This window comes from Armigeres subalbatus, chromosome 3, assembly GCF_024139115.2.
Source record: "Armigeres subalbatus isolate Guangzhou_Male chromosome 3, GZ_Asu_2, whole genome shotgun sequence".
NCBI classification, from domain to species: domain Eukaryota; kingdom Metazoa; phylum Arthropoda; class Insecta; order Diptera; family Culicidae; genus Armigeres; species Armigeres subalbatus.
Window position 1 is genome coordinate 83367336 of NC_085141.1, and position 21896 is coordinate 83389231.

At 40.2% G+C, this 21896-nt stretch overlaps 1 protein-coding gene and 2 long non-coding RNA genes across 3 annotated transcripts in view; all 3 read right to left on the reverse strand.

The window, feature by feature from the left end:
• Nucleotides 1–21637, reverse strand: part of LOC134219307 (15-hydroxyprostaglandin dehydrogenase [NAD(+)]-like) — a 33360-nt gene extending 11723 nt beyond the window's left edge. The window contains exons 1-3 of the mRNA XM_062698031.1: nucleotides 21413–21637; nucleotides 21173–21338; nucleotides 20975–21098 (exon numbers count right to left, since the gene is read on the reverse strand). Coding sequence (XP_062554015.1) covers nucleotides 20975–21098; nucleotides 21173–21265 — 217 coding nt within the window. The 5' untranslated portion in view covers nucleotides 21266–21338; nucleotides 21413–21637. The remainder of the gene's footprint in view (nucleotides 1–20974; nucleotides 21099–21172; nucleotides 21339–21412) is intronic.
• On the reverse strand, nucleotides 12154–12863 carry LOC134219310 (uncharacterized). The gene is made up of 3 exons (XR_009981535.1): nucleotides 12586–12863; nucleotides 12443–12528; nucleotides 12154–12358 (listed from the first exon to the last, which is right to left on the reverse strand). It is a non-coding gene; the product is annotated as an uncharacterized LOC134219310 (long non-coding RNA).
• LOC134224874 (uncharacterized) lies at nucleotides 19540–20415 on the reverse strand. Its single transcript, XR_009983092.1, has 3 exons — nucleotides 19968–20415; nucleotides 19825–19910; nucleotides 19540–19740 (listed from the first exon to the last, which is right to left on the reverse strand). It is a non-coding gene; the product is annotated as an uncharacterized LOC134224874 (long non-coding RNA).
• Nucleotides 21638–21896: the final 259 nt, after the last annotated feature.

The window sequence follows — 21896 nt, forward strand, 5'->3', positions numbered from 1 at the left end:
CGTGCAGAACGATGAACTTCGTTTTAAATTAAAAGAAACACTCTTAATAATTTAGAATATAATTGCTGAACTTTACACCACTTTCTAAAGAAAGAAACCGTATTAAGTTTTAAGAATTTGGTTCTATTGTTGCGGGAAAAACCACGCCAAAAACCCAAATGGTGGTTCAGTTAGCAAATGTGCTTTTGTCACTACTGAAACGACGCCCATTAATTAGCACTTCGATTACACCTTTTTTCACTATATCTGTTAAGCGAGCGGCGAAACAGTCCACCCGTCGTTAATAGCGATGGTGTTTCCGACGGTGATTGGAGCAAAATTCGGAAATGTTTCACTATCCGTATAACTGCTGCCGCACCGAATACAAAATTTTTCCTCGTCGCCACTAATATATCCTGTTAAACTACCGAAACGTACCGAGACTAATGGGGTTTTCGCGGGAGATAATAAAAAAGACTTGTGTCGTGTTCGAGTGATCGATTAGAAAGAACCTGTCGGTTCGTTTATTGAGATTCTCACGTCCGAATGTGTGAGTGGCGATAAAAGGAAAACAAACACTCCTAGATGGTGCTACTCAGCAAAGTTTGGGTAAAAATGAGTATATTTCCATATATTTTTTGACTCCTTCGCAACCATCGTGATGCCTCGATCTATTTTGAGGTTATGAGCAGAAGGAAAACAAACATGTATTTACACATGCCGAATTGCACATCAGTGTGCGAGCGTTAAACGTCACTCATCTCTATTGTTTAACGAGAACTCAGACAGTGTTGCGCGCAGCGCAGACCTGTCAATTCACTTACACGCTAAAGTGTAAGTATCGAACTGTACGTTACAGGATTCATCACATAGAAGTTCTACGTCTCCCTTGCTTATTACACATCCAAAACATTCAAATACAGCGTTATCAAATGATATCTACAAGTCGGGCCCTACTTTCACTATGGTAGACTGATGGCGCTACAAATTTAAATGCATTTACTTTTTATACGTAGTTTACGTCGTGCGGTTGTGTGTTATGGTTATATATATTTCTTCTATTTTTTCTGATTATGAATACAAAACGTAACGCTATTTCGTATCATAATGTCTGCCTCGATTTTTTTAATGCAGAATACACATTTTAAAGAGTAGAATTATGGTCATTTATTTATTGTCAAACTAAGGCTAGAGTTTCATAGTTCTGAATCGCAAATAATGCCATCTAGCATCAAAATACTAAACAGTATTGGCAGTCTAATGTTGCATGAAGAAAAAGAAACAGAAAAGATGATATTCGAAAAAAAAATGCAAGGGGAAGCATACGTAGAACATTTTGAAACTCTTTTTAAAAATTATAGAAGCAATTTACTTGTCATAAGATGTTCCACTAAAAAGCTCAAAATAATTATTTTCTTAACAAAGAAGCAATTTAATTAAAAACTGTTTGCAGTACGGAGTTGGAAACTTCTTATATTGCATAATTACCACATCATTTCGATTTAAAATTGTATTTAGTGATACAGGACGGACACGATTATCCGGAGTGTTGAAAAAAATTCCGCTCCGGATAATCGAGCCATTTTTTTTTGTTGCTGAAAATTTAACTTTTGCTCAAATAATCTTTATTCTAGTTATATAACATCTTATAAAATATCCCGTTGGTCCGTTCATGGGTTGTGACTACCGTTAGAGGCTTGCGCCGAAAATTGTCGGCGGCAGCGTTTGTCGTAATTTAGGTAGGAGACGGCATCAATTGGCGAGGTGTTTTTGCCTTTCTCGTATACAAAGTATACGTAAAGGCTATATGTTCGCTCCAAAAATGAACCTTTTAAAAGAGGCCCGGAAACCCATAGTGTTATATACCGATCGACTCATCTCGACGAATTGAGGTGATGTCTGTGTGTGTATGTCTGTGGACAAATAAATCTCACTCATTGTTAAGGTACTTATCCTTAATCGATTTGCTCGCAAGTTGTATTCGACGCAGAATCCTGTCCCATTGTTTCCTATTAAAAATTGAGCGGATCGGACTATGGGATTCGAAGTTATGGTCAAAATACATTTTTTTACATAAACATTTCTCACTCATTTTTTGGGACTTATCCTATTTGCTCGCAGCAAGTTGCATTCGACCCAGAATTCTGTCCCATTGTTTCCTATTGGAAATTGGGCGGATCGGGCTATGGGCTCAGGAGTTATGGTCAAAATCCTTTTTTTTACATGAAATTTTTTCACTAATTTTTTGGCACTTATCCTTAACCGATTTGCTCTCAATAAATTGCATTTGACGCAGAATTCTGTCCCATTGTTTTCTATTGAAAATTGGGCGAATCGAACTATGGGATTCGGAGTTATGGCCAAAAATACATGTTATTCCATGAAAAATTCTCACTCTTTTTTGACACTAATGCTTGGCCGCAACATGTTGTATTCGACGCAGAATCCTGTCCCATTGTTTCCTATTGAAAATTGGGTGGATCGGTCTATGGACTTTGGAGTTATGGCCAAAATACATTTTTGCCTTTCTCGTATACAAAGTATACGTAAAGTCTATATGTTCGCTTCAAAAACGAACTTTTTATAGGAGGCCCGGAGACCCATAGTGTTATATACCGATCGACTCAGCTCGACGAATTCAGGTGATGTCTGTGTGTGTATGTGTGTATGTGTTTGCGCAAAATAATCGCACTCATTTTTCATACACTTATCCTTAACCGATTTGCTCGCAACAAGTTGCATTCGACGCGGAATCTTGTCCCATTGTATTGAAAATTGGCCCAATCGGACTATGGGTTTCGGAGGTTGAGGGTTCGAGTCCCTCCAAGACACGTGGATTCTTTTTCGCAAATTTCATATCAATTTGTCCATTTCGAAACATATGCTGTGCATATGCACAGCCAAGATATTTAACAAAAAAATGGTTTTAGTACGGCCCAGTTGCCGAATAATATGCAATTAATTATAATCAAGTGTCGGTCTTCCACCGTCATTAGTCGTCTGAGTACACGCGACCGCTTAAGTAAGGCAATCAAACTCATCAAATGCTTTAGCCAAGCAAGCCTTTGGCACAGCAGAGTGCGATTGATTCGCATTCTATACCAGACAGCCCAGCCCATTGCTGGGAGGCATGGAGTGTGATCCTCTCGTTTAATAAACAATGTGCACTCGCTCGACTGTGGATATACAACAGTAAAGCACATGTGGAGATTGGACAAATCAAGCATCCGAAAGATATTCAATTTGCAAAAAAGAGAGCTAACCGCGGTGGAGGTTGGTACTCGGATTCTGATGGCTTTTCCGCAAACGTGACCTTTAAGTGGTCTTGTTGTGTAGGAGTTATCACGCCTATCTAGAGAGTAGGAGGTTGAGGGTTCGAGTTTCTCCAAGACACGTGGATTCTTTTTCGCAAATTTCATATCAATTTGTCCATCTCGAAACATATGCTGTGCATATGCACAGCCAAGATATTTAACAAAAAAATGGTTTTCGTACGGCCGAGTTGCCGAATAATATGCAATTAACTGTTCGGAGCTATGGCTAAAATATATTTTTTTACATGAAAAATTTTCACTCACTTTTTAGGCACTTACTCTGAGCTGATTTACTCGCAAGTTTCATTCGACGCAGAATCTTATCCCAGTATTGAAATGTTTAGTATTGAAATTTGGACAGATCGGACCACGGGTTTCGAAGTTATGGCCAAAATACCTTTTTTTTTCATATCAAAAGTGCGTAGAAATAACTCAATCGAAAAAATGGATGAAAGGCACCATCACCGCTAGGTGAATTAATCTGGGTTTTTTATTGAAGTTGTTATGTAAAGTTTTTTCCAGTATGTATAATTAAACCGAAATAATCTAATGATCCTTCCCAGGAGATTCTTCCAAGTTTTTTGAATTTTTGCTCTAAAGTTTTCACGGGAAATTCTTTAGGAGTTAGCTTATGCAAGCGAGCATGCATGCTTCGATTTTTTCCTTGTCGAGAATTTCCGGAATTTCCACTAAAGTTGTTCAGAATTTCTTCCTGAAATGTTTAAGTAAGTTTCCCGAAAACTGTTTCCAACATTTTCGAAATGATTATATAGAGAAGTGGATTTCGATATCCCTCCTCTCGTTTTCGAAATCCACTTCTATGAAACATCTAAGTTTGGAAGACGATATTAGCATTTTCATATCATTGTTTCCAACGGATTTGAACTGTTTTTTTGGAATTTCTTTAGATTTCTACTTGAATTCTTTGTATTGTCAATTAGTAATTCTTCGTAAATTCCATGGGAAATTTGTCAAAAGGGTTGTTTGGTCGAAAGTCTTTCAGTGGAAAGTCATTGGCCCGAATACCACTTGGCCGAATAATACGTTAAGCCGAAAGCTATCTAGCCGAATTCCATTTGTCTGATACGGCTATTATGTGGAAAATGTCATTTTGCTGAACGGTATGGCGAAAAATGTCAACCGTTCGGCCAAACGACTTTTTCAGCCAAATCAAATGAGATGTCGGAGTAAACGTTAAGAAGTCTATATGTATAGAATACGTATCTGTCAAGGTACAATTAAGTGGTGGAATTAAATGGGATTGTACAAACTCGTCTTATGACAAGTGGAGTAAACGGCTTTTTCGGTTAAATTATCAGTCGGCCTTATGATCTTCGCCCGTACGTCGCTTTCAGCCAAATGACATATTCGCCTGTCATAAGACGAGTTTGAACAATCCCATTGAATTCCACCACTTAATTGTATCCTGACAGATACGTATTTCGACCTCAACAGTAAGGCCGTCTTCAGTGTCTTGTACTTGACTCGACTTGAAGAAAATGATCGCAGCTTACACTATTTATACTATGCGTAGGTATAATAATTTATCTAGGTACTTATCTTACTACGGTGCTTATTTCTACTCGCTTGATGCGCTTAATGCTTAGGTATAAACTTGAAGAGCCAGGAGCTACCATTTCCTTGATCTTTATTCAACAACCGCGTTTGTACCTGTCGGTAGATTTCCAAGCTCTCAGCAACATCAAGTTTCCACGGAGAAGAGACATTTCTTAAAATTTTAATGTTTGATGTCGTAATTGAATGATTTTCCTGATATACATGTTCAGCTACCTTAGACCTAAACTCATAATTTAATCCCTTATCAGTTTCCCTCTTAGCCTTACTTACTTCTGCAATATGTTCTTTGAACCTTACATCTAACGATCTTTTTGTTTGACCTACATATACTTTATCACACTGTGAACAATTAATTTGATAAACCCCGGCCTTATTTAACATTTCTACTCTATCCTTTGTGAAGCCCAACAGTGTCTTCAGTTGATTGCTTCTGCTGGAGAATACTAAATCGATGCCGAATTTTCTCAGTCGATGGCGTAGCTGGTGGGTGATGTGTCGATCATAGGGACCGATACCCTCTTCAGCGGTTCATCGATCGGTGTTAGTGTTGTCAGTTCGTTTTTCCGTAGGTTCCTCTGCTTCTTGTTGATGATTGCTTGTATTGTTCTTTCCTTGTATCCATTGATCCTCGCTGTTTCCAAGATGGGTTGTAGCTCCTTCGTTTTGCCTTCTTCGCTCAGGGGAATCGTCTGCATCCTGTGGATCATGTGATGAAAAGCTGCCATTTTGTGCTGATACGAATGATTTGATGTGTATGGGATGACTCTCATGGTGTTGGTGGGCTTCCTGTAGATTTCGAAGTCTAATGTTGCATTTGTTCCCTTGATAACCAGTAGATCCAAGAAAGGTAATTTACCTTCCTTTTCCTCCTCGTGGGTGAATTTGATGTCTTTATGCACGTTGTTTATCGCTTCCAAAATCCTGGGTAGATCTTTCCGGTTGATGATGCTGAAAATGTCGTCCACGTATCTCCACCACTTCTCTGGTAGTACTCCTTGTTCCTCTAGGTTGTCCTCCAAATTCGCCATGAATAATTCGCACAAAAAACGGTGATAGCGGATTTCCATAGGTGCACCCTTCGTTTGTTTGTAGAAGCTTCCACGGAATGTAAAGTAGTTCTCATTCATGCATAATCTTGCAAGCTTGAGATACATCTTTACCTTTCCTCGCCATGTTGTATCCGTCCGTTGTCCTAGTAGCCAATCCTCCAAAAGGTTCAGAGCATCCTTCACTGGAACGCTTGGGAACAATGCCGCTACGTCGAATGATACCATGATGTCCTCTTCTCCGATGTTTCCTGATTCCAATATCCTCTTGGTGAACTCCTAGATGTTTACAACTGATCTGCTGGGGAACGGCTTCGGCATACTCTGGAACTCCTTGACTAACCACTTGGCCAAGTTTTGTGTAGGGGATCCCACTGATGAAACTATTTCTCGCATCTCTGTACCTGGCTTATGTATCTTTGGTAGTCCTTTGATCCTTGGTAAAACAGGGTTCGCCATTTTAACGCGGGCTTCTCCGATGATCGTCTTGCATTCCTTTATCGTTTTATCCGTAAGTCGGATTAGTCCGGGTAGTGGGTCCACTCTCAAATGCCTGTATGGTCCTCCGTTGATTTTGTCGTCATCTGTTCATCGTAGTCCTCTTTGTCCATTATCACCACTGCGTTTCCTTTGTCCGCCTTCATGTAGTAAACTGGTTTCTCCTTTAACTCCTTTAAAATCCTCCTCTCGTCTTTGTTCGATGTCCCATGATGTCCTGCTTTGATGGCGTCTGCTACGATGTTTCTCATGCTATTCTGGTCCCGTTGATCAACATTTCGTGAAATCGCTGTCTCAGTATCCACGATTATCTGCTCTAGATCCGCTTTCTGGGTTGTCGCATACCCTAACCCCTTGTTGAGGTGTGCTAATTGTTCCTCCGTAAACTGCTGTGTCGAACGGTTAACAACGAATCCCTCGATCATTTGTACTGTGGGGTTAGTCGTTCTACCTTCCGTCGCTGATTTCCCTCGTAGAATGGTCAATTTCTTCTTGTGCAGTCTCCTCTTCCTGTCCGCTTCACACTCTTCGGCCCGCTGTACCTTCTTTAGGAATATGTCGAAAGAATCTTGGTTCTCCTTTGCCAGCTTGAGGTGCAGGTTGTAGCACTCTAAGTTCAACCTCTCTAGCTTGGCATAGTGTCCCTTGATTGACAACTTCAACAAATCCGATTCCGCCCTCTTACTGATAGATTTTGGGATGTGAGCTCCCATCTTAATCCTATGGCTGACAGGAGTCAGCCTCTCCTTTTGGCACTTCTTAAGGAAGGCCACGTCCTTAAGAATACCTGCGATCCTCCTCTTCAAATCTATAAAAGTACTACGCTCGTTCCGCTTGGATGCCATTTTGATAAGAAATCGTGGATACTGAGACAGCGATTTCACGAAATGTTGATCAACGGGACCAGAATAGCATGAGAAACATCGTAGCAGACGCCATCAAAGCAGGACATCATGGGACATCGAACAAAGACGAGAGGAGGATTTTAAAGGAGTTAAAGGAGAAACCAGTTTACTACATGAAGGCGGACAAAGGAAACGCAGTGGTGATAATGGACAAAGAGGACTACGATGAACAGATGACGACAAAAATCAACGGAGGACCATACAGGCATTTGAGAGTGGACCCACTACCCGGACTAATCCGACTTACGGATAAAACGATAAAGGAATGCAAGACGATCATCGGAGAAGCCCGCGTTAAAATGGCGAACCCTGTTTTACCAAGGATCAAAGGACTACCAAAGATACATAAGCCAGGTACAGAGATGCGAGAAATAGTTTCATCAGTGGGATCCCCTACACAAAACTTGGCCAAGTGGTTAGTCAAGGAGTTCCAGAGTATGCCGAAGCCGTTCCCCAGCAGATCAGTTGTAAACACCCAGGAGTTCACCAAGAGGATATTGGAATCAGGAAACATCGGAGAAGAGGACATCATGGTATCATTCGACGTAGCGGCATTGTTCCCAAGCGTTCCAGTGAAGGATGCTCTGAACCTTTTGGAGGATTGGCTACTAGGACAACGGACGGATACAACATGGCGAGGAAAGGTAAAGATGTATCTCAAGCTTGCAAGATTATGCATGAATGAGAACTACTTACATTCCGTGGAAGCTTCTACAAACAAACGAAGGGTGCACCTATGGAAATCCGCTATCACCGTTTTTGTGCGAATTATTCATGGCGAATTTGGAGGACAACCTAGAGGAACAAGGAGTACTACCCGAGAAGTGGTGGAGATACGTGGACGACATTTTCAGCATCATCAACCGGAAAGATCTACCCAGGATTTTGGAAGCGATAAACAACGTGCATAAAGACATCAAATTCACCCACGAGGAGGAAAAGGAAGGTAAATTACCTTTCTTGGATCTACTGGTTATCAAGGGAACAAATGCAACATTAGACTTCGAAATCTACAGGAAGCCCACCAACACCATGAGAGTCATCCCATACACATCAAATCATTCGTATCAGCACAAAATGGCAGCTTTTCATCACATGATCCACAGGATGCAGACGATTCCCTGAGCGAAGAAGGAAAACGAAGGAGCTACAACACATCTTGGAAACAGCGAGGATCAATGGATACAAGGAAAGAACAATACAAGCAATCATCAACAAGAAGCAGAGGAACCTACGGAAAAACGAACTGACAACACTAACACCGATCGATGAACCGCTGAAGAGGGTATCGGTCCCCTATGATCGACACATCACCCACCAGCTACGCCATCGACTGAGGAAATTCGGCATCGATTTAGTATTCTCCAGCAGAAGCAATCAACTGAAGACACTGTTGGGCTCCACAAAGGATAGACTAGAAATGTTAAATAAGGCCGGGGTTTATCAAATTAATTGTTCACAGTGTGATAAAGTATATGTAGGTCAAACAAAAAGATCGTTAGATGTAAGGTTCAAAGAACATATTGCAGAAGTAAGTAAGGCTAAGAGGGAAACTGATAAGGGATTAAATTATGAGTTTAGGTCTAAGGTAGCTGAACATGTATATCAGGAAAATCATTCAATTACGACATCAAACATTAAAATTTTAAGAAATGTCTCTTCTCCGTGGAAACTTGATGTTGCTGAGAGCTTGGAAATCTACCGACAGGTACAAACGCGGTTGTTGAATAAAGATCAAGGAAATGGTAGCTCCTGGCTCTTCAAGTTTATACCTAAGCATTAAGCGCATCAAGCGAGTAGAAATAAGCACCGTAGTAAGATAAGTACCTAGATAAATTATTATACCTACGCATAGTATAAATAGTGTAAGCTGCGATCATTTTCTTCAAGTCGAGTCAAGTACAAGACACTGAAGACGGCCTTACTGTTGAGGTCGAAATACGTATCTGTCAGGATACAATTAAGTGGTGGAATTCAATGGGATTGTTCAAACTCGTCTTATGACAGGTGAAAACATTCCACTAAAAAGCTCAAAATAATTTTCTTATCAAAATGACATATTCGGCCAAGCAGCATTTTCGGTCGAACGAATTTTTTCGGCAGTTCGGGCCAAATGGTTCTTTTCTACCGAACGACAATCTAGGCCTTTTTGGCTAAATAACCTATTCGATTAGACGCCTTTTTCAGCCAAATGACATGTTCGTCTGAACGACATTATTAGTTATATGTCTATTTCGATCAAATGATTTTCGGCCAGACGAGTTTCGGTCTAATGACATATTCGGCCAAACAACTTTCGGCTTTGTGGGCTTCGATCAAACGACCCTTCTCCGTCAAAACATTTGAGTGTCCATTATAGGAATATTTTTGGGAGTCCATAATAGGACAGAAGAACATCACGAAACGGAACATGGAAATCAAATGGAGTGTCGACTATAGGGAAGATCCACAGGGCTTCTACCACCGACGGTGCTTCTACTATAGGGCAAGTTCAGTCATACTTTCAAATGTTAATTTAATTTCAACGAATAACGTGCAGAGGAAATGCAGAACTTGATATTAGATGCCATGCAAAAATAATAAGTTTAATCGACGTGGAAAATTGTAGATCAGCGACTTGACAGTTTTTAAACAGCGGCGCACCGATGCAAAAATGTTGGCAGCAACGTAATGCCATAAACTGTTAGCAGCGACGGCGCACACCTCTAACCACCGTGGGGTCCTCTGGAGGATCCCAAAAAATGCACTTCTAAATGGTAACGTTAAGCACTAGGATTTTTCAGATGCATTAAATATCTTGGCTGTGCATATGCACAGCACATGTTTCGAGATGGACAAATTGATATGAAATTTGCGAAAAAGAATCCACGTGTCTTGGAGGGACTCGAACCCTCAACCTCCTACTCTCTAGATAGGCGTGATAACCCCTATACAACAAGACCACTTAAAGGTCACGTTTGCGGAAAAGCCATCAGACTCCGAGTACCAACCTCCACCGCGGTTAGCTCTCTTTTTTGCAAATTGAATATCTTTCAGATGCTTGATTTGTCCAATCTCCACATGTGCTTTACTGTTGTATATCCACAGTCAAGCGAGTGCACATTGTTTATTAAACGAGAGGATTGCACTCCATGCCCCCCAACAACGGGCTGGTATAGAATGCGAATCAATCACACTCTGCTGTACCAAAGGCTTGTTTGGTTGAAGCATTTGATGAGTTTGATTGCCTTAGGTTAGCGGTCGCGTGTACTCAGCAGAGTGCGATTGATTTGCATTCTATACCAGCCCGCCCAGCCCGTTGTTGGGGGGAATATAATTGGAAAATAATTGTTTCAGATTCATATTCAAATTGACAGCCTCGAACGATTTGAATCACTGCTGATTTTACTCTTATACGGATACACACAAATAATATTTTTATTTTTGTAAGATGGGTAAAAATATTACTCTGGATAATCGAGCCATTTTCTCAGTATAAGAAATTTCCGACCCCACGCTGTTAACCGTTTTTAATTAAACTGCTTCTATAATTTTTAAAAAGAGTTTCAAAGTTACCTTCGTATGCTTCCCCATGCATTTTTTTTTTCGAATATTATCTTTATGCTTCTTCTTCTTCTTCATGCAACGTTTGTTCGCCAATAATGTTTCTCTGCAGACAGACGTAACGTAACCTTGGACGTAACGCTGGAGAAATTACCAACTTCAAAAATCAATTTGAATTGGGTTGTTTAGGGGTATATATGTTTTTACATATTCTGAATCTGCATAAAAAACTAAACCTAACCCCAATTTTTCAGAATTTTTGGAGCCCGGGAACTATTTTTAATTTGCCTTTTTAATTTATATGGGACTAAAAATTTGTTCTTATGCTGCATGGGCCAACTGTCATTCTATGAATTTTAGTGTCATTCTATCGATTGAAATGGGTTATTGTTTGCTGTATAAAAATGTAAATAAAAGGTTTCCAGACAAAATAAAAATATGTTGGAGATCAGAAAAGCATGCTCTTTTTGTTAAACTATTTAAAACCGCATATTTTTCCCTGCTAAACAACCCAATTGCTTCTACCACAGACAAACAGACATAACACTCGTCAAATTTCCATCGTCACTGATTTACTGGTCAATTCAAATAATCATTAGTTGCATCGGATTTGCTCGAGTTTGACATTTGCTCACTACCGCCATCTGGTTCGTGATTTGCCCAACTAACTGAAATCAACAGATGTCGTTAGTGTTTAAATGAGTATGAATTTGATGAGTGAATGTTCAATGTGCTATGTCTGTTTGTCTGTGTTTCTACTATATTGCCACTGGCGTCGTCAGTTGTTGATAGAACACCACTTGATACAAGAACGCTGGCTTTGTGAACTACGGCGTGCTTGCAACAAATGATATCCACCTCTGGCTGCGCTAGTAGGTATGATTTTTCTTGCGTTAATCTTCATTCTTCAACTTTACTGAATTTTCCGAAAAGATATTTGTCTTCGGATAATAATAAAGTCCCTGGATAATATTTTGTAATATCAAATGGAGCAGATTCAATAAATATGAAATGCAAATCAACCGCTTAATTTCTTTCCGAAAAATATGTGTGCTTTCTATGGAACACTCTGTCACCTCCCCCTTGAGGGGGGGGGGCGCATGAGACGGAGACAAAAGTGAAAAGAGGCGAAGATGGCACTGGTCCCCATTGCCCACGTACCCAGAACCGCCAACAATTGGTTCAAACAATATAGTGGACCCATAAAAAAAGCACTACTCGGAATCATTGCACAAAATAAAAACATAAATTTCACATGCATTTTCAAGATGTATATTAGTATACTTACGCTAAATCCTTAACCTAAAGTTTAATTTGTGTGTGTGTCAGTGTAACCGTGTATCCCTCGGCGACCGCAAACCTTGATGTCTGCCCGGACAGAACGCGAATGCTTGCCGGCTCATGCCAGCCATCCGTGCCAGCCACTCCAGTCCACCATCGCTCTGGAATGCAGCTCACAGGACACACCACATAATTTATGCAGTGAACGAAAGGCCTGTTAAGGAAATGCCAATATGATGATTTTCCGCCACTAATCAAACACTTCGGACTTGCTTCAAGCACTCATCTCAACCCTTACCGATCTCTTAGCACATCCACACTACTCCATTATCGCGGATTCCCGGTGCAGGCACAACATTACCGAAACTCGTTTCTGTAGGGTTTCTGTAGAGTAATAATTAGTAACTTCGCTCAGTTGAGCCAAATCAGTGGAGTTACTACCTGGCCCTAGGGCTTTACAAAACACCCACTACACTGCACCGCATCTACTGTCTCACTCCACTTTCCTAATTTACCAATTTTTTGGTTTTCCGTCGGTCAGGCGATTTGTACTGCGACACTCTACTTTGACTCACTACTGGGACACTTGCGCGTATTGCCTGCTTGGCAGTTAACCGACAACTAACTGAGGATTGGTTTGGATCCCTGCCTAAGCTGTGTGATCGGCCGTCGCTTATCATCGGGCTAAGAGTCGGGGGATCATCTCAGAGTAGTGAGATTATCTCAGGAGCAATTGGATTGATGTAGGGTTTCTGAATCCAATTTATGGTTTGTTTGGTAACCAGTATTGCTGTGCGGCAAGAAACTATTGTATTGTAGGCACGTAATTTTTTTACTGCCCTCTAAAATTGAGAGAGTCAGATATGGCTTTCATATGGGGTTTCTGCGACGACTGTTCTGTTGGTGTGTTGTGTTGTGTGTGATGTGATTTACATGGAGATAGATTTTTGTTTCCATTCCGTGCGGCGACTTTGTCAGCTGTTTTGCAGCTATCGCGAGGCCGTCGGACGTGTGCAGGTTACAATACCCCCACACCAGACTGCAATATAGGGATTGAACATCCCAGTATAGCAGTTTCTTTCCTACCATGCAATCCACTCACACGTCGACAATTGTCAACCTTGTAAAGCAGTGTATCGTGTCGTCAAGTGTAATCCGTTTTTCAATACTAAGTACATTCTTGTCGGAACAGCATTTTGAACTCTCATAGTTGTGGAAGTCTTGTACCCTGTTTACCTTTTTTTACGATTTATTCAATATTCACAACCTACAGTAGAGTGGACATCGGAACAGACCATCGATCATTCGTAGTCATTTGATGTACCACAGTGAGCAACGATTGTTCACCTTGTTTTTATCACGCGATATTTGGGTCAACATAGGTTGATTTGATTCCAGCTTAAGAGCGTCAACGTACAACACTCATTTACTATTCGAACCATTAACTATTTACTCAATAACACTTCTCATCTGAATTTTCACACATTTTCATCTACACATACTGAATTTTCCACTTCATTGGCTTAAAATCTACGCAAATATTTCTCATCTCGAAAACTTTAAATCCACACATTTTCCCATTATATTTAAATACTACGCAAACAATCTTTTCCACTAATTCCATACTAATTCGTTCCATTTAATTATTACGCACATACTTTACTCGTTTCCTGTCCTTTCATAACCGCACTTCTTATTACTACGCAAACAATCTTTTCCACTAATTCCATACTAATTCATTCCATTTAAACACGCTTTACTCGTTTCCTTTCCTCTCATAACCGCGCTTCCTAAAACTACGCAAACACTCGGTGATCACCATTTCCTCGAACATTCTAACATAATTCACAATATTTCATCCAAACACGATCTTTAGTCACACGAATCTTCACCATAAAAACATTTAACATTTCCTCGAAACCACATATTAACTCAAACATCTCTTGTAACACTACTCTCACACAACTTTATTCTGGAATCAAATCTTGCGCTGCAAACAACCCTAAATTTCTCCCTTCCTCATCTTCTAATTCATACGATGTTGCTCCTCTCCTGGCGATGATCTTACAAGGAACATAAACTGGGCCAAGTTTAGCTGAATAGTTCTCAGCTGCACTGGAAATTCGGAAGTTCTTTTTGTAAACTTTTTGCCCAACATTAAAAATAGGCGGCATACCTTTGTGTTTACTGTCATAGATTTTTTTGTATTTTTCAAATTGTTTTATGTTATTCCTTACAACGTCTTCATACACAGAACCCAAAACTTCCTTTCTGCGCTGGACAAAATCAGCAGTTGACGGATCAGAAGTACACCTATCCTGAAGATGGTCTCTTCCATCAATCACCGACTCATATCCATGCACAAGAAAGAATGGCGTAAATTCTGTTGATGAGTGTTTTGTATTGTTCAATGCAAATTCTATTTCTGGGATTTTGGAATCCCAGATGCGGTGATCGTTCTGACAATATGAACGAATACACGCTAAAATAACTCGATTCACCCGTTCCACTGGGTTATTTTGGCAGTGTCTCCTGGTATTCTTAAAATGATGAACATTAAACTGGGACAACAAATCTTGAAACTTATTAGCTAAAAACGTTACAGCATTATCCGAGATTAACACTTGTGGAACACCAAATTTCAAAAACCATTCACATTTAATTAACTGAGTTAGACTTTCAACACTTATTTTTCTAACAGGAAACAAACGAACATATTTAGTGAACACATCCAGACAAACTAACAAATCACTGTTGCCCGATTTACTACGGACGAAACCACTAATGTAGTCCATAGCAATCATTTGAAATGGGCGGGTAGCATCCTTCTGCTTTCCCATTGGAGGAATTGTAGCAATAGTCGAATGCTTCGACTGCTTACAAGTGCTGCACTTAGACAAAACTCTCTTAACATCTGAGTTCATCTTAGGCCAATAATATTTTAATTTTATTCGTTCCAAAGTCTTTTCTGTACCGAGATGCATTAATTTGGCATGCTCTTCTTCAACGAGTTGTGTCATCTTGTCAGGTGGCACAACCACTTTCCATTCCAGTCGACCCATGGTTTGTGCAGATCTGGAAGTAACGAATTTATAGAGATCTCCATTTTCAATTTTAAAATTCTGATAGTTTTCTGGAGTGTCGATTACTTTTTGCTTCAGATCGTTGTACCACCTAGAAGTGGAATTCACAAAAATGGCACAAACCGCACGACTCAGAGCGTCGCAAACTACATTATCCTTCCCTTTTCTGTGTTTGATTGTCATGTCATATTCCTGTAGCTTGACTGACCATCGTGACAATCGTGAACTAGGTCGCCACTTTGAGTTGCAAATAAACGTAACTGCAGAGCAATCAGTAATCAGCGTAAAATGAGAACCCTCAACATAACACCTAAAATGCTCAATTGCTTCAAGAGCCGCTAACCCTTCCTTATCGGTGGGCCCGTATTTCTTCTCGCAAGAACTCAGCTTCCTCGAAAAGAAGGCAATGATATGCTCCTTACCACCCAACTCCTGCGTCAGTATCCCGGCTATCGCAACATCACTGGCGTCGGTTTGTATGGTAAATTCTTTTGTCCAGTCTGGGTTGGCAAGAACTGGTTCTGATATCAAACATTCTTTCAGTTTGAGGAAAGCCTGTTCGGCCTTATCAGTCCACCTAATCTTCTTGGGCTTGCCTTTCAGCAAGTCAGAGATAGGGGATGATATACCGCTAAAGTTCGGGATGAAGTTGCGGTAGTATCCCGCCATCCCTAAGAATCTGCGAATCTCCTTTGGAGTTTGCGGACGTGCAAACTTTGAGATCGCAGTTACTCTCTCAGGGTTCGGCTGGTAGCCGCTCTCCGAAAGAATAAAACCTAAATATTTAATTCTTTTCAGGCAGAACTTGCATTTCGCTAAATTTACGGACAGGTTAGCTTCTCTTAAGCAATCTGAGACAATTTTTAGATATTTAATGTGATCCTCAAATGTTCTAGTTGCAATTATTATGTCATCTAAATATGAGAAAATAAATGGTTCGTAACGTCCTTCCTTTAAAACCCTATCAAGTATACGCGACATGGTAGCACTGCTATTTATCAATCCAAATGGAAGCCTTTTATATTGAAAAAGACCTTTGCCGATAATTTTGAAGCTGGTGTACTTTTTTGAATTTTCGGCCAACTTCACCTGAAGGAAAGATTCCTTTAGGTCCAAGACAGAGAAAAATCGATTTTTCCCCAAATTATTTAATATTCTCATTGAGCTTGCCAGAGGATATGCGTCTCTGATAGTTTTCGCGTTTAGCTTACGAGCATCCAAGCAAAGTCGCATGTCACCGTTTTCTTTGGTGACTGGGACCACTTGTAAGGCCCAATTGGCGTTTGAGGGTTCTATGATATCCAGATCCAACAATCTGTCTATCTCCTCATTAACTTTTGTTTGAATTGTGGGCGACCACGGATGAGGATTCAAATGAATGGGATTCTCATCAGTGAGCTGTATATTATGTTCCATCACATTACATGTTTCCAGAGTCCCAGGCTCTGATATTTTGAAAGTGTTCTTCACAGCCTCTAGCAATTCAGTCTGTTCCACATCTAGGACGTGAGAAGCTGACTGAATTTCATTATTTACTTCCACATTGTATGTTGTTAAATTGTTAACCACTTCATCAAACGTAATTTTAATTTGAAATAATTTAAAAAAATCCATTCCTAAAATACAACGCGATCCAAGTTCAGGAACAACTAAACATGGTAAAATTTTAGTTTTTTGATTGACTGTAAAAGGAACATCTACAAATCCATTAATTTTCATTGGTTCACCGCTGGCAGTTGAAATTTTAATATTTTTGTCCAGATCTTGAATCTCTAGAAAGCTGGTCAAATTACCAAAGTGTTCTCCAACTAATGACACGTTACTTCCACTGTCCAACAAACCTTGTAACTCCAATCCTAAAACGCAAAATCTCAAAAAATACCTTTCATCTTTATCCAAATTTACAAAAACAGTTTCAATTTGTTGAAAATGACCAACATAATCAGTGAATTCATCATTGTCACATTTCTCTTCGGTACAATCTGTATTGGTTTCAAATTCTGAAATTATTTGTTGGAATGTGTCACAACTCAAATTTGGAGGAATTTCAGAGCTTGGGAAAACCACCTCCTTCAATTTTCCCTTCTTTGGTTTTTTGCCTCACAAAATGGACATTCCTCGTAATGGAATTCAGGAAGTCCACATATGCAGCAAAATACATTGCGCCTCGAGAAACATTTCGTGAAATGATGACCAAATTTTCTGCAATTAAAACAAATTCGTCGATCTGGAATTTTGTAGTAGCGCAAAATGTCTTCTAAGTTTAATTCCCTCCAGCCACGCTCTGGGCGGAATTCCTGCTGAGTGTTTTGATTACTATTGTAATTTGTATTATTTCTTAGTCTGTCACTATGTGCATAAGAGTTTCGATTTACAATGTGTGGGCTATTTCGGTTGTTGCTTGTATTATTTCTGGTATTATTTTGATTAGATTGTTGCAATCTCTGTTGGTTTGTGCTTCTGCTGCTGTTCGGTGTAGGTCTGATATTGCAATTAGCATTTGACCTTGGATTGTCATTAGCATTATTAATCTCATTAATCTTGAGATTATCGAAAGAAAGAGCGAATCTATTCATCATTGCCTCATTATTGTTATCAATTCTAGCACACAGTCGTTCCAATGAGTGCAAATCTGTGACGTCTACTAAGGCCAGTCGGTCTCGGTAGATGGGCCTCATTGTGTGCCACATTATATCGAATTTGTCTTGCTCAGACATTGGAGTGGTTCGGCATAAAAAGAACTGCTCCATGCGCACCAAAAAGTTGGAAAAAAGTTCACTTTTCCCCTGGAACATCGAGAACGATCGTACCTTTACGTAGTGATCGATGTTACTTGGCAAAAATTGGTGCCTCAATGCTTGAATAAAATAATCCCAATTCTTTTCGCGCAAAATTGGCCATTTTGCAACGAACCAATCTTGAGCAGGCCCTACTAAAAGAAAGTGGGCTGATTCAAATAACTCTTCTTTCGACATCTTCTCGGAGTGAGCAAAAAATTCAACTCTTCTAAGGAAAAGATTCAGTCCAATCCCATTGTCATTGCCAGCGTACTTGATCGGCCACTGTGCAACTGGTAGTGACTTTCTCCTGCGCTCATGATCACCATTATAATCGAAGAACAAAGGGTTATTTGCAAATGCAGGATTTCGATCCCACGATTTAATATTGAAACCCGGAGCAAGCAACTGATTTGTATTTTTCTTCTCTCCTACAAGCACTACCTCGGGATTAAAATTCAAATCCAAGTCAGGAGCACCCTTTTGCTCCTGAAACTCCGGCGTTCTATTCGACGGAATTTTGTGCTTAGCGCCCGTGTATTTCTCGAACGGTCTACCCTGTTCGCGGTCACTGTTCAAAGTCTCACCGATAGATTGCATGGGGTGTTCACGGAACATCACCGGCGGGGGAGGAATCATTTGCATCTCCTTATTACCGACCTTTCCGCGCGCTCTCGAATCACTTTCTTTCTCTACCGCCGTATTCGTTTCTTTCGCTTTCTTCTCATAAACATCATTCAATCTATCCCTGAAAGTGGGAGAGATTGTGAGTCTACGTATTTCACGCTGACTCATTTTCTTAACGCTCATTACCGGACTATCTTCACTATCTAAATCAATAAACTTCTTCGCGATATCTTCACCTTCTTTACCATACGCCATTAGTGTCCTTTCACTTTAATTATTCACTTTTCAATATCACAATTGCTTTTGAGATCGGCCAATCATTTCACTACCCTAAATTAATTAATGTAATAAAAATGTGAGAAAATTCAATAAAAAGCTCAGATAAATTCAATTCAAATTCACGCGATTGCCTAAACTAAAAAAATAAGAGAAATAAAAAATCTATTTACAAATTTACAGGTTCTTGCTAAAATTCAGATAACGCAAGATTAATTCAAATTCACTTTCACTAAAAAAAACAATTCAAAACAAAATTCAATGCTAAAACTATTATGTACAGATTTACAATTACCATCCACCATTGCATATGAAAATTCAGAAACTGTTTTGTTCTTAGCGAATGACTCCGTAATAGAAAAACTTCGTCAAGATGGTTTTCCACTATACATAACATTTACGCTGGGCGCCATTTGTCACCTCCCTCTTGAGGGGGGGGCATGAGACGAAGACAAAAGTGAAAAAAGGCGAAGATGGCACTGGTCCCCATTGCCCACGTACCCAGAACCGCCAACAATTGGTTCAAACAATATAGTGGACCCATAAAAAACACTACTCGGAATCATTGCACAAAATAAAAACATAAATTTCACATGCATTTTCAAGATGTATATTAGTATACTTACGCTAAATCCTTAACCTAAAGTTTAATTTGTGTGTGTGTCAGTGTAACCGTGTATCCCTCGGCGACCGCAAACCTTGATGTCTGCCCGGACAGAACGCGAATGCTTGCCGGCTCATGCCAGCCATCCGTGCCAGCCACTCCAGTCCACCATCGCTCTGGAATGCAGCTCACAGGACACACCACATAATTTATGCAGTGAACGAAAGGCCTGTTAAGGAAATGCCAATATGATGATTTTCCGCCACTAATCAAACACTTCGGACTTGCTTCAAGCACTCATCTCAACCCTTACCGATCTCTTAGCACATCCACACTACTCCATTATCGCGGATTCCCGGTGCAGGCACAACATTACCGAAACTCGTTTCTGTAGGGTTTCTGTAGAGTAATAATTAGTAACTTCGCTCAGTTGAGCCAAATCAGTGGAGTTACTACCTGGCCCTAGGGCTTTACAAAACACCCACTACACTGCACCGCATCTACTGTCTCACTCCACTTTCCTAATTTACCAATTTTTTGGTTTTCCGTCGGTCAGGCGATTTGTACTGCGACACTCTACTTTGACTCACTACTGGGACACTTGCGCGTATTGCCTGCTTGGCAGTTAACCGACAACTAACTGAGGATTGGTTTGGATCCCTGCCTAAGCTGTGTGATCGGCCGTCGCTTATCATCGGGCTAAGAGTCGGGGGATCATCTCAGAGTAGTGAGATTATCTCAGGGGAGCAATTGGATTGATGTAGGGTTTCTGAATCCAATTTATGGTTTGTTTGGTAACCAGTATTGCTGTGCGGCAAGAAACTATTGTATTGTAGGCACGTAATTTTTTTACTGCCCTCTAAAATTGAGAGAGTCAGATATGGCTTTCATATGGGGTTTCTGCGACGACTGTTCTGTTGGTGTGTTGTGTTGTGTGTGATGTGATTTACATGGAGATAGATTTTTGTTTCCATTCCGTGCGGCGACTTTGTCAGCTGTTTTGCAGCTATCGCGAGGCCGTCGGACGTGTGCAGGTTACAACTCTTCTTTGGGAGCGAAACATAATGTATGTAAGCTTTGTCGCTCAAAACCATGATTATTTAATTTTTTGTCAAGGCTATTTTAACAAACTTCACTAAAAAATAAAAAAAAACCCACGATCGCGTGAGGATGCGTAGAATGTCTTTTGTGGCGCTCATTAAAAAAAACTTCAGTCTCCGAACTGTGTGATACATACATTTTTGGAAAATACCCAAAAAAATGGATAAGCTTCCAAATATGTCCTTTAGTTTTTGTGAAATTTTAGTAAAGACGTTATGCGTCACAGATGGTGGGTGGGTATAAAGAAAAATATTACAAACAAGTCACAGAGGGGTGGGTGAGCACTGAGCAGTAGCATCAAGTTAATCTTTATCATTAAATAAATGGCGTGATCTAAATAAGCTACCTTCTATTTTGCTTACCTTCGAATTGAATATAATCCGTCACGTCACAATGGCAAAAGAGGACTCGATTTACTCCAAACTCATGTTCTAACTCTTTGGCTGTTAGTTCACCGGCATCCGAATCAAGATCACAAATAGAAACCTTGAACAAAAATATAAATAGGTATCTACCTATATTTCCTATTACCAGACTGAAGGCATAGCGGAACTGCTTACCTTTGCGCCATGTTTCAAAAGTTCTTCACAAAACGCTCGACCTAGGCCTGTTGCTGCTCCCGTGACAAGTGCCACTTTGTTTCTCAAATCCATTATTACGAAAATAAGTTTGATTTTCAATTAAACTGAGTTAGTATTTAGTTAGAATTGAGTTCTCTCTATGTACCTAGAATCCAGGAAAAAAGTGAATGAACTATGATGTATTCTTGCACCTATGCGCCATGCAATCAATAAACCAACCCTTTATGAATCACTTCCACTTTCAAGATTTTACGGAATTTCCATTTGCTTTCCTTGATGCATTTCAACAGTTCCAAGATGCCACGCAACAATTGTTCTCTTCAACTTTCAAAATATGATGGTTTACAATCTTTTTCCTGCGAATTTGAGCTTTTTTCTTCACGACTGAAAATTTACGCCCATGACACTTGCCGAGCGAACTGCCCTTGTATATAGTGTAGTGTCTGACTGTTTCACGAATTTTCACCACCCCCACCCAAATATCTGTTTCAACGTTTGTTTTCCGCCGTGCGATGCGTCGACCCCCAGAGCATGTCCTGCAAACTTCTCCCCCTTTTGGGGTGGAATCAGAGAGTCACGCGCACACATTCAAACGCGGAAGCAAAGCATGGCTGAATCTATGCAGATGTAAGAAGGAAGTGAAGTAATGCCTTTTCGACAATACGTATACCAGCGAAGTAAAAGGCATAAACATGAGCGAAGC